General features: G+C 38.4%; 1 protein-coding gene across 1 annotated transcript in view; it reads right to left on the reverse strand.

Moving 5' to 3' along the window:
* The window catches only part of TMEM135 (transmembrane protein 135), a 270034-nt gene that overhangs the window by 10302 nt on the left and 246761 nt on the right, over window positions 1–12971 (reverse strand). The window contains exons 8-11 of the mRNA XM_005699432.3: window positions 11117–11263; window positions 6911–6980; window positions 3536–3703; window positions 48–111 (exon numbers count right to left, since the gene is read on the reverse strand). Of these exons, the coding sequence (XP_005699489.2) occupies window positions 48–111; window positions 3536–3703; window positions 6911–6980; window positions 11117–11263 (449 nt within the window). The remainder of the gene's footprint in view (window positions 1–47; window positions 112–3535; window positions 3704–6910; window positions 6981–11116; window positions 11264–12971) is intronic.

The following is a 12971-nucleotide window of genomic DNA, read 5'->3' on the forward strand; positions in this document are numbered from 1 at the left end:
CTATATTTTATATATGTTATATTAATATATATATTATATTATTTTACCAGCTATAATGGCATGCAGTTCGTCATCCAGATTTCTGACCCAGCGCAGGAAGCAACTAGTACCCTGTGTCAACAAGAAAATACAATTCCTTCAGTTGTTTCAGTTCTAAGAGAAACACTGCACATAACATCTGTAATGGGTGAGTCATCAGCTGGCCTTGGAGGCAAATTGGTGATCTTATTTAAATTAAATAAGGTACAAGATATCACGAAAAAAATTAGGTTAAAAAAAGAAACGAGCTCTGGAAATGGTAAAATGAAGGTCAACTCATTAGTTTATTAATAGAAGACATGTTTTTCTTATCTTGTGCTGTGCTAAGTCGCTTCAGTCGTGTCTGACTCTTTGAGACCCCATGGACTGTAATCTGCCAGGCTCCTCTGTCCAGGGATTCTTCAGGCAAGAATACTGGACTGGGCTGCTGTGCTCTCTTCCAGGGGGTCTTCCCTACCCAGGGATCAAACTTGCATCTCTTATGTCTCCTAGGTTGGCAGGTGGGTTCTTTGGCACTAGTGCCACCTGGGAAGCCCTTTTTCACCTAGAATTGCTATAAAAATGAATCAGCTCTCTAAAGCAGTGGTCAGAAAACTACGATCCACTAGCCAAATCTAGCCTGCCATCTATTTTTATATGGCTCATAAGCTAAGAATGTTTTTGCATATCTCAAGGGATAAAAGTAAATAAAAAATATTTTGTGATGCATGACAATTATATGATACTCTAATACAGTGTGATTAAGTTTTACTGGAATACAGCCATGGTCATTCATTTATATATTGTCTATGACTGCTTTTACACTGTAAGAGCAGAGCTGACCAGCTGTGAGTGAGACCAAATGCTTCACAAAGCATTTGGCCTTTTACAGAAAAAGTTTTCTGACTCCTGGTCCAAAACAAAAATAGCAACAATGCATTGTGGGATTTATAACATATAAAATAATAAATGAATTGCACAAAGGATGGGAAAAGAGAATTCAAAGGTGTGGTAAGATTCTTAAACTATACTAAAGTGGTATCAATATTATTTGAAAATATTGACCAATAAATTAAAAATGCTTATTATAAATGTTAATGAAATCATTGAATTTAAAAAGAGGCATAAACAATAAGTCAATAGTGAAGACAGAATATAAAAAAATACAAAAACCTAAAATAAATTTAAAATACATAATGCCCCAAAAATCCAGGAGACAAAAATGGAAACAAAAAAAGAAACAATAAAAAATAACTAATAAGGAAGTAGATATAAATTCAACCATATCAATAAATGCATTAAATCTAAAGATTCCAATTAAAAGACAGAAGTTATCAAATTGGATATAAAAGTAAGAATCAACTACATGTGGTCTAAAAGAAACAAAACTGAGGTCATGGAAAGATTAAAGGGAAAGGAAAATATACCATCAAAAATAATTGAAAGAAAGCTGAAGTAGCTGTATTAGTAACAGACAGTAGACTTCAGAGCAAGAATATTACCGGAGATAAAGAGGGACATTACAAAATGGAAAAAGGGCCAGTCCATGAAGAAGACACAGAAGGAATAAGGTTTGTTTCCCTCTCCTTCCCTTAACTACATTTTTATGGAGATGCAAAAAAGTGATAAAATTTTCAAACATCTCATATGACTTAGAAATATGCTGTATCAATATTTTTTATAATAGATTTTCTGACCCAGTTGCATTGTATTTAGTTTAATACCATTAATTTATATTACCTAAGCAAATAAATAGTAGCTAAATGAAAACCAACCAACCAACCTATGCTCTCAGACATGTTAGATGATGGAGAATAACCAACCGAGGCTAACAATGTCAGAGATAATTCACATATAAACATTTAAGAGTTTATCTTAAGAATAAATACAAACACGATGACACAAGAAATGAAAAAGAATCTGAATAAAAACATATAATCACCAATATTCTGTTCTATTAGTTACTGTATATTAAAGATAAAAGTAGTGTTTCCTAGTCAAATCATACTGAAAATGTTTTCAATGTTAGTTACGTTTCATAACGAGTGATTAATTAACTATAGTTTGGGGCTCCCCTGGTGGCTCAGAGGTGAAGAATCCACCTGCAGTGCGGGAGCCCTGGGTTTGATCCCTGAGTCAGGAAGATCCCCGGAGGAGGCTACCCACTCCGTTATTGTTGCCTGGAGAAAATGTCTTCAGTGTTAGTAAGCAAGTGATTAATTAACGATAGTTTACAGTTTGTCACTTTTTCCTTTTCATGTCTAAATACTTTCTCCACATTTACCTTTTCTTGGAGAAGGACATGGCAACCCACTCCAGTATTCTTGCCTAGAGAATCCTGTGGACGGAGCAGCCTCGAGGGGTGCTCGCCGTAGGGTCACACAGAGTTGGACACGACCGAAGTGGCTTAGCATGCATGCATGCATTGGAGAAGGAAATGGCAACCCACTCCAGTGTTCTTGCCTGGAGAACCCCAGGGACAGGGGAGCCTGGTGGGCTGCCGTCTATGGGGTCGCACAAAGTCGGACACAACTGAAGTGACTTAGCAGCAGCATATTTACCTTTTACAGGCAAACTTTAATATAAAATGATACATAACCATCTTATACAAAATAATTCCAGAATTCAATTTTTCACAGCAGTTTCTTTTTAACAACTGTGTCTATACTTGTGTGTGTGCACGTGTATGCAGACAGCTCAACCTCAGTTAACACACTTTACCATTTAAATTTAGAATATAAATTTTAGATGTTTCATAAAATATGTCAGTAATATAATTTACATATCAGTGATTCCCGATAAACAAAAGGCCATTACTTCAAACTGCAGAGTACTGTGTCACAGATGATGTTCAGGTGTGTGCTTATTATATATGTGTGGGTACATTTACAGGAACATGTAGAAAGAGGTGGAAGAACATTAATTTTGTTTATTTGAGAGACTGTAGTAGAACAAGTGAGTGGGAGGGAGATGGAAAATAACTCATTATTTATATAAGTTACTGGTTCTATCAAGGGTTGATATCAGCTAGAAGGGTCTGAAAATGTTTAAATTAATACTCAGGTAGTAAGTTATTAAGAAAAACACATAGGCCAGGTGTATTAACATCATTTTTGATGTTAGAAATAGTAGGAAGTTCATAATTTCTCAGTGATTACATTATTGGAAAAAAAAGAAGTTTTTGAAAAGTCTTTAATATTATGAATAAATATAACTATATCCAGACTTTCAAGCTTTAAAAGACAAAATGTCCCCAACTTCTATACCCAATGTATTGTGTATATCTGGTGATATTTATGAATACTACAGAAAGAAGTGTTAAGAAAACTGACAGATGAGTTAAGGCTGTTATCTCATTTTAACAATCAGTTCAGTTCAGTCGCTCAGTCGAGTCCAACTCTTTCCGATCCCAGGGACTACAGCACCCCAGGCCTCCCTGTCCATCACCAACTCCCGGAGCTTACTCGAACCGTGTCCACTGCGTTGGTGATGCGATGCTATTTGTTAAAAGCCTTACCTTGTATATGCTAACAAAAGAGCCCAGAAAAGCTCCGAGCTGGAAGTTTTCTTTATTGTAGAAGAGAGAGAGTAGCCGGGATGGCTGTGTAAATAGATGTCTAAATGCAGAGGGTATTCGGAGGCAGCACTGGATCAAGTATCCCACGCTGAACATTCTGATGAAACCCTGGAGAAAATTGGGAGGAAAGTCTGATTTATAACCAAATTCTGAAGTCTGACAGGCATAAACTTCACTGTCACAGAATCAGAACGACACTAAAAATTTTAAGTTTATATCGTAGCCATTTTCAAAACTAAGTCCTAAAACCTCAGTTTTCAAAGAATTACCTTAAAAATAATCATGAGAGCTTGCAGTGGATATACTTTCTACGATTTACCACGACTTAAAAAGTTTCCCAAGCACTGGCCAAGACTGTCTATGTACCAGACTTCTACTTCTTGACATTTTGTTGACAATAACTGGGATTTGTAATCCCTAAACCACAAATGAGTTTTAGAAACAAAAACACTGAAATTCAAAAAAAAACCAAAAAACAAAAATGTACAAAAAAACAGTTAACAAAATGAATTGCTTTTGGAAATTTTAACAGAAATTTAAAGGATCAAGTTTAAAGAATTTTCCAGGAAAATAATGAACTCTAGCTAGGTTTTAATTTCTGTGCTCAATGTGTCAGACTAAAGCATGTCCAGGGAATGGTACCTTTCAGGTAAACTAAACAAAATTTGAAAAAGCAAATTTGCTATAAATCCACATTTCCTGTCACCATTTCCCCATATTACCTGTGACTATTTATAGTGTAAAAGGGAAGGGAGAGGATGACTAATGTTGGTCAGTTTCATTTCAGTACTTAGGAAAATGAAGTTTGAGGTCGCTTAATACTGAGAGACTGAAAAATTTCAGTCATCTTGAAACAAGATGTTATTTTAAAAAGTATTTTAAACATGATTCAACCAATACACTAGAATATGGATCTCCTATAACCCTTCTCTTTCACCCCCATTGGAACGGAAAAACGCTGACATTCTCAGCAGTGTTTGCTGCTAAGTTCCAAAGATCAGATTTGTATTTTCTGGATAGCAGCCTTCTTTTAGAAAAATTTTGAATTACTATGAAGAAACAGTCATCGATTTATCCGAAGCTACCTAATAGCTGGTTAAAACATGAAAATTAAATTGTCCAATCAATTAGTATGAATTATCATGCTTTTGTTTAACTGAAACTGCTCAGTCCGTGGTTAATTCATGAACCGATCACACTTTTATCTTGTCGTTGGTCATCTTGTAATATTAACCTGAGGGTTCAAAGATCACACTTATGTTCAATCATTTGATGCTATTTTCAAGAGATCGATTATCCCTCCATCTATTCACCCTTTCATGTATTCAGGAAAGGTTCAGTGAATGGCTCTCGTGCGCCAAACATTATATTAGATGCTGGGGATACAGCAGTGAAGGGGACACAGAATTCTTGCCTTCATGGAGCTTCCATGCCCATTACAAGAAGAGAAAATAAGTAAACAAATGTAATTACAGAATACAAAAAGTGTTGTGAAGGAAATAATCAGGTCACTGGGTAAGATATTAAAAGGACCACCTATATTAGATTACTGGTAAGGGAAGACTACTAAGGACTTGACATTTAAACAGACACAATAGAGAAGGAACTAGCAGGAGAAAGACATTTCAGATAGCCTGGACGAAAAAGCACAAAGCCAAAAAGGAGACGGACAGGCACCAACCAAAAGTTAGTGTGAATGGAGTACAGTGAGTTTGGGGGAATGTGATTCACTTGAGTATTTACTCAGGGGTCTGATGTAACAGGAGGGGCAGCTGAGCCCATGGAATAACGAGGTGCACTGTGAGAATATTTAACTATACTTGTGGGATAAATTCCTCACCCACAAATCTCCAAATAATTTTACATTCACGGACATAATATTAATTACAATGTACACACATATTAGAAAGTTTATAGTAATGGTACACATTTGAAAGAATGACTCCTTTTTTTCATAGATCAGTAATTCTCACTAACTTTCTCAAATAATTTAAAAAAAAAATCATCTCTCCTCTCCCCCAAATTTCATATACCTCTAATTTAGTCAGAATACTTTTCTTAGTCTCCCTCCTGAAATCTGCCCCCTGGAGCAGAATTCCCTCCAGTTGGAGGGAATAATAACCCTCTCGCAGAGTTGGCAGACTCCGAGGCTGCCGGCAGCATTCCTTTTCTTTCTTCTTTTTTTTTTTTTTTTTTTTTTGCCACTTTAAAAATGGGGCAGGAAATCAGATTTGGAAGGAGTGGAGCAGAAATTACTGCCCGATGGAAAAAATACCCTACTGCTTTTACCCCTGCTTCCATCTCTGAGGATTTTAAAGGTAAGCGTTGGCTTGGCTGAGTGCCACCATCAACACCAGGCCACAAGCACTCACATTCATAGGCACTAATGTGATACAGTCCCTCCCGAGGGGGACCATCAGGAGGCTGTCTTTTGAGGTGCTGTACAGCTCCGCTCCTCTCATCATCCATAAGGTGGGGATTAGATGTTGTGACAAAGAACGTAAATTTTCTAAAGCGTCAGGACTGTGACAGCACCGTCCAGAACTAAAGAACTTGCAGCAGATGGTACCACCTGTGCCAGACTAACCGCAGTGACAAAACTTCCTTCCCAGAGTCAGTGGGGATGGGGGGGGGGGGGCTGTGGTCGGCAGGGGATGGGGGCCGGGGGTGGGGGTGGGGAGCTCTGCTCTGATACACTCATATATTAGGGAGCGGGGAATTTATGCCAGTGGGCATAACTAACTTTCTTAATGTAGAACAACTGTGGACACGCTCCAGTTACCTTCATGCCTTAAAAAATGTAACAGCTTCACAAGTCCAAAAGCAAATGCCACTGTCCCTGACTGGGCAGCCTGTGTGCGTGGCTGCTGAGCCCCGAGCACACAGCATGGTCCAGGGGCCTTGTTCTCAGATAGAGTCTAATGAGGATACACTGCAAAGTATTTACGACTTTTAATGACTTTATTTCTCGGTCATTTTTGTTGTTGCTGTTTCACCTTCTTTTGGGTTGGCCAAAAAGTTCATTAGACTTTTCCTATAAGATGGTACAGAAAATCCGAACAAGCTTTTTGGCCAACCGAATATTTTGTTTTACATTAAATAAGCAAGCCAATTTCAAAATTATTTAACAAAAGATCTGGTAAGTGAATCCTAAAAGCTAAATTGTCACCTATTTCTCAGAAGTATCTTATTTGGCAAGTCAAATGCAAATTATAGCAATTACTGTCAATTTTTCCATTCACCTTGAAATTATGTTTTAATAAATAAGTTCTTTCCACACATATTCCCTGTGGTTATTAGATTTTATATACTTACTTTAATGCAATAAGAGATGCAATTATCCTCATAGTGTTTGCAACATCTATGCCTTGGTCCATGCTTACATCTGAAAACAAACCAAAGGAACAAAAAAAGTTGAATTGTGTGCGTGTGTACATGTGTGCATGTCTGTGTGTGGATCTGCTTAAAACTCTCTACCCAAAAAAGGAAAAAACATTATCAACTCATTTCTAAATGTGTACATCTTTTGATTTCCTGGGACATACAGAAGCAAAGATAACAGATTTTTTTTTTTCCTTTGCTGCTCACCATTTGACACACTGTAAAATACTCAACTGCAGTCAAAATACTTAAATGTGGAACAGAAAGCCATGTTGGTAAATATTTGTGACTAGCTATGAAAAATATGTATATGTTATCTCTATACTCTGCCAAATCTTTTGGAAGTTTTAGATTGCTCACTGTAGCGTATAACGGTCATAAATCATCCATGAAGTCAGGACTTGAGCAAAAATCATAATGAGAATGCGCTCAGGTTACAGGAATTTATACTTAATTATACTTGAGAGAAAACATCTGTGAAAGAAACCTGATACAGTATTAGAATTTAAAATTCCATTTTTAAAATAAATGTAGAAATAGATCATGTGGGAATTCAAAATAGGTTATTTGTGATTTAACTGTAAACCAATTAGTCCTCTGGTGTTTAATAAACATTTCTGCTGGGAAGACTACTGTTCAAGACACTTATTTCAGTTATTTGGTATGTTGATTTCAGGATTATTTGTTCACTTGAGGCATAAAGAAGTAAGTAGAATACCTAGTGTGGGCTTAACTTTCTCTCTCTCTCTCTCTCTTTAAGTTCATGTCCCCAAATAAGCTGTCTTTATAACTCTTTCAGACCACAGGGAACTAATTATCTTCATGGTTGGAACACATTAGCTCCTTCTTGTTTATAATGACAACTTGTAGAGTGATACTCTGGCTTTCTAATTCCATTTGCAAACTGACTATCAAGGCCTTCTGCGAAATCCAGTGCTGCACTGCAGCTGGGGCGCCCAGGCAGCCTTTCCGAGTCCAGAGCAACAGTGGAAGTTCGCTCCTTCTGTCATTAGAGTGATATGACGTATCTGGTCTCGCCAAGCTGCTGAGTGATTAAAGTGAGGGGCCTGAAAACGGGTGAATCGGAGAAGCGCTGCCTTATGTTAACCATCACCCTCCAAACTTCTAGGTATGTGGACACGTCTAAGTGTCCTCTTCAAAGGCATCTCTCAGCATGGCCACCAGACCTACAGAGAGACTGTTCAACTCTCTTTGTTAGTGAACTAACATTCTGATTGCAACTACACTGTCACTCAGTCTTTCCTAGCCTTTCATCAAAACGGCTTCCCACGTGCCGCACCACCCGTCTCCTATGTGATCTGCTCTGCCGCCAGCTTGCAGCTGCTTTCACACCAACAGACTCACCGAGGCTGCCCTGACAAGCTCTGCCATGACTGGATCAGCTCTGATAGCCAAGGCTTCGTCCACCCACATCACACATTCTCTGCATTCCCCTGTGACTCTTGCTGACCTGGTTCCCATTAAGGGGGTTCCCTATCGCAATTAAGTTCACTACCACAATTGGACTTCCCTGGTGGCTCAGATGGTAAAGCATCTGTCTACAATGCGGGAGACCTGGGTTCCATCCCTGGGGCGGGAAGATCCACTGGAGAAGGAAATGGCAATCCACTCCAGTACTACTGCCTGGAAAATCCCATGGACAGAGGAGCCTGGTAGGCTACAGTCCATGGGGTCGCAGAGAGTTGAACACGACTGAGCGACTTCACTTTCACCACAATTATTCCGGCCGTCTACTATCCCTTTCTTTCCTATTACCTTCTTCCGCTGTGTATGCTAAAATGGAGACAGACAAAGTCTTTTACATTCAATAAAAATTCTGAGTACCCACTCTGTGCTCCTGCATGTGAAGAAAGTCTTGTGTTATTTCATTTAATGCACGCAATACTCCTTAATAGAGGTTATTAGCCCCAGCTAACTGATGAGAACTTTGGAGTACAGAGTGATTAAATCACTTCGTTTAAAGTCCTAAGGCCAGGAGGAGCAAAACAAGTCAAACACAGGTCTTCAGATTTCTTAAAGGGGATCCACGTCCTGTAACTGATCCCCTAACTTTCTATATTGCCTTCTCATTCTACACTGTCTAAAATATCACTACAAGATTATTTTTATTGGCTGATATCCCAATTTTAAACCATTAAATGTATTTTCTAAAATACCTTAAATATTTGAAATGTAACTGAAGATGTATTTGTATGAAATATACATTTCTTTGTATAATGTACAGATAAAGATTTTATTTCCAAAGCTCTAAAAAGTTCCACTCTTGCAACATATCTTTTACCTCATTATTTGTTTGTTCCTCATTATTCCTATAACTACCTACATCTTTCAGAACTTTTCCTTTCCACACTTGGCACATTTGATTCAGTTCAGTCACTCAGTCACTCTTTGTGACCCCATGGACTGCAGCATACCAGGCTTCACTGCCCATCACCAACTCCCGGAGTTCACTCAAACTCATGACCATTGAGTCGGTGATGCCATCCAGTCATCTCATCCTCTGTCGTCCCCTTCTCCTCCTGCCCCCAATCCCTCCCAGCATCAGGGTCTTTGCAAATCAGTCAGTTCTTCACATCAGGTGGCCTAAGTATTGGTATTTCAGCTTCAACATCAGTCCTTCCAATGAACACCCAGGACTGATCTCCTTTAGAATGGACTGGTTGGATCTCCTTGCAGTCCAAGGGACTCTCAGGAGTCTTCTCCAACACCACAGTTCAAAAGCATCAATTCTTCAGTGTTCAGCTTTCTTTATAGTCCAACTCTCACATCCACACATGACTACTGGAAAAACCATAGCTTTGATTAGATGGACTTTTGTTGGCAAAGTAACGTCTCTGCTTTTTAATAAGCTGTCTAGGTTGGTCATAGCTTTTCTTCCAAGGAGCAAGCGTCTTTTAATTTCATGACTGCAGTCACCATCTGCAGTGATTTTGGAGCCCAGAAAAATAAAGTCTATCATTGTTTCTACTGTTTCCCCATCTATTTGCCATGAAGTGATGGGACCGGATGCCATGATCTTCGTTTTCTGAATGTTGAGTTTTAAACCAACTTTTTCCACTCTCCTCTTTCACTTTCATCAGTTCCTCTTCACTTTCTGCCATAAGGGTAGTGTCATCTGCATATCTGAGGTTACTGATATTTCTCCCGGCAATCCTGATTCCAGCTTGTGCTTCATCCAGCCCAGCATTTCGCATGATGTACTCTGCATAGAAGTTAAATAAGCAGGGTGACAATATATAGCCTTGACGTACTCCTTTCCTGATCTGGAACCAGTCTGCTGTTCCCTGTCCAGTTCTAACTGTTGCTTCTTGACCTCCATACAGATTTCTCAGGAGACAGGTCAGGTGGCCTGGTATTCCCATCTCTTTCAAAATATTCCACAGTTTGTTGTGATCCACATAGTCAAAGACTTTGGCATAGTCAATAAAGCAAAAGTAGATGTTTTTCTAGAACTCTCTTGCTTTTTCCATGATCCAGCGGATGTTGGCAATTTGATTTCTGGTTCCTCTGCCTTTTCTAAATAAAGATTGAACATCTGGAAGTTCACGGTTCATGTACTGTTGAAGCCTGGTTTGGAGAATTTTGAGTATTACTTTGCTATGGTGTGAGATGAGTGCAATTGTGTGGTAGTTTGAACATTCTTTGGCATTGCCTTTCTTTGGGATTGGAATGAAAACTGACCTTTTCCAGCCCGGTGGCCACTGCTGAGTTTTCCAGATCTGCTGACATATTGAGTGCAGCACTTTCACAGCATCATCTTGTAGGACTTGAAACAGCTCAACTGGAATTCCATCACCTCCACTAGCTTTGTTCATAGCAAATATTAATCTGTTTCCTAAAGTTCCTTATTCTAGCCTCCTGCAACTCTGCTTAGTTTGAAATAGGAAAGGATTTCAATTGCATGTAAATCTATTTTAAAGGCATATAATGGTCTATAGTCCTGCCAGAAATAATAAATACACTCTCTCGCCATCCTGTGCCTTTTTATAAAACTCTATGCACAGTTTCTGGTATAAAAAAAATTCATTACTTGAAAAGAAAACAGAAAACTTTGTCATGGCAAAAATATCATATAAAACAGTGACAAAATGTGCTAAAATATCAAGATAAAGAACTCACATTGAATCCACAAGCTTCCTGACCAGAGCAACTATATTCGTTCCTCTTGGTTTTCCCTCCTGTTTCTCAGTCTTTTGTTCCACTTTTGCATAGGCTGCCTCTGGTGAATAAGAATGTGTGGGAATTTCTTCCTTCCCAACAATGAACCTAAAGAAAAGAACACAATGAGAGGCATTTTTTCACCTTTAAAAAAAAAATCAGTGAGAAAATAAACCGATTTTGTTTATATACAAAAACACTGTGAACAGAACCTTATCATTTGAAATAATATTTCTGCAACTTATATAAAATCTAATCATCCTTTAAAAAAAAAAACAGCCGTTTGCAATCTGAATACTCAGAAACTGCTAACAGCTATTTAACAAATGCAGCATCTAAAAATCAAATTAACCAAGTGAATACAGCGTGGCACCTGGATGAAGCACCTTCTAACTTAGGTCACTGCCTTTTTTAAGGCATTATGCACCTTAAAGGTTTTTCAAACAGAAAAGCAGATGAACTATTAACTTGGATCTACTAATTAGTGACAAATTTTCTAATTTTTTTCTCTAAAATGTACTGACAGCTACAACTGAATGCATTTCTCGCCTTTTACTCTAAATTTATATCTAATGTCACTGTGAGTCACAAAACAGCTACGATACAGTAGATGGCCGTCCACAGACACGAGGAACAGAGGGAAGTAAAGATGAGGAGCAGAAGGTGTTAAGGTTCTGTGTTTTCCCCACATTACTTCATTAGAAAATCTTAAATTTGATGTCATTCTAATCGACTTATTTCTCTTGGGAAAAAAACCTAATATCTAGGAGAAGACATCATTCTTGTCTCATGAGAAGTGGACTATATTCTTCCAAAGACAGTACAAAGAAAACATGACCAACCATTAGATATCACTCATAGTACCCCTTATTGGAGTTTTCATCTCTGTTCTTTGTACCATCACCAAAAGAGTTGCTGCTCTTACAAAGAATAACTAAGCTTTCCTTAGTCAACTGTGCCTGCTGAACTTTCAGAAAACATCACAAAATAGAGATAAAACAGGGGATCGGTAACACTACACTAAAACTCTGGAACATGTGGGCTATGACAAATTTAAATATTCTTAGGTTTGAGAAAATGGTTCCTATCAACAAGGGCAATCCATCTTCTTAAGACAAACTTAAAACATCTCGTTTATCAAATTGTAAGGAGCGTGCAGTGAGACTGTTTGCCACCAGGGGGCAGCTGTGCCTCCTTGGTGACAGCTTGGTAAAGTGTGAATGGAGAGTTTAGGATCCATACTATTGCTCTTTAAGAAGACAAAACTGTGCTAAAACAGATACAATGTCATCTCTCATACCTTTCATAACACTGTCACTATTTTGGCCAGGACTGACCATTCAAAGTAGAACTCACTTCCTTGGAGACGCTGCCCCTGCTGCAAGCCTCCTTTCTCTGTGCTCTCACAGCCCAGGGAACCCCTTCTTTACTATTATATCCAGTGCCTGGCATATTGCGGGGCATGTAATACTTAGTTAACACACAGTGCATGAATACAGTATTCAATCTGAGCATTTATGACCATACGACAGGCACAGTGCTGAGTACTTTACAAATGTATCACTGAACCCTCACAGCAACACTATGAAGTAGGTACCATAACTTCTATGACTTAGTTAACATGAAAAAGGCATCCTGTTATAGCCAAAAGTAACTGCAATTATTTGAACTTGCGATAATTTGACTGTAATGCCTGGATTCTTAGTCTTCAGGCTTTGTACACTAACTGCGCTTTAAACTATAGGGAATCAGGCTTCGTCTCCTTCCAGAAGCCTGTTTTCAGAGTTCTGCACTGGCGCTTCTCTCATGGTTCTGT

This window comes from Capra hircus, chromosome 29 (genome assembly GCF_001704415.2).
Source record: "Capra hircus breed San Clemente chromosome 29, ASM170441v1, whole genome shotgun sequence".
NCBI lineage: Eukaryota > Metazoa > Chordata > Mammalia > Artiodactyla > Bovidae > Capra > Capra hircus.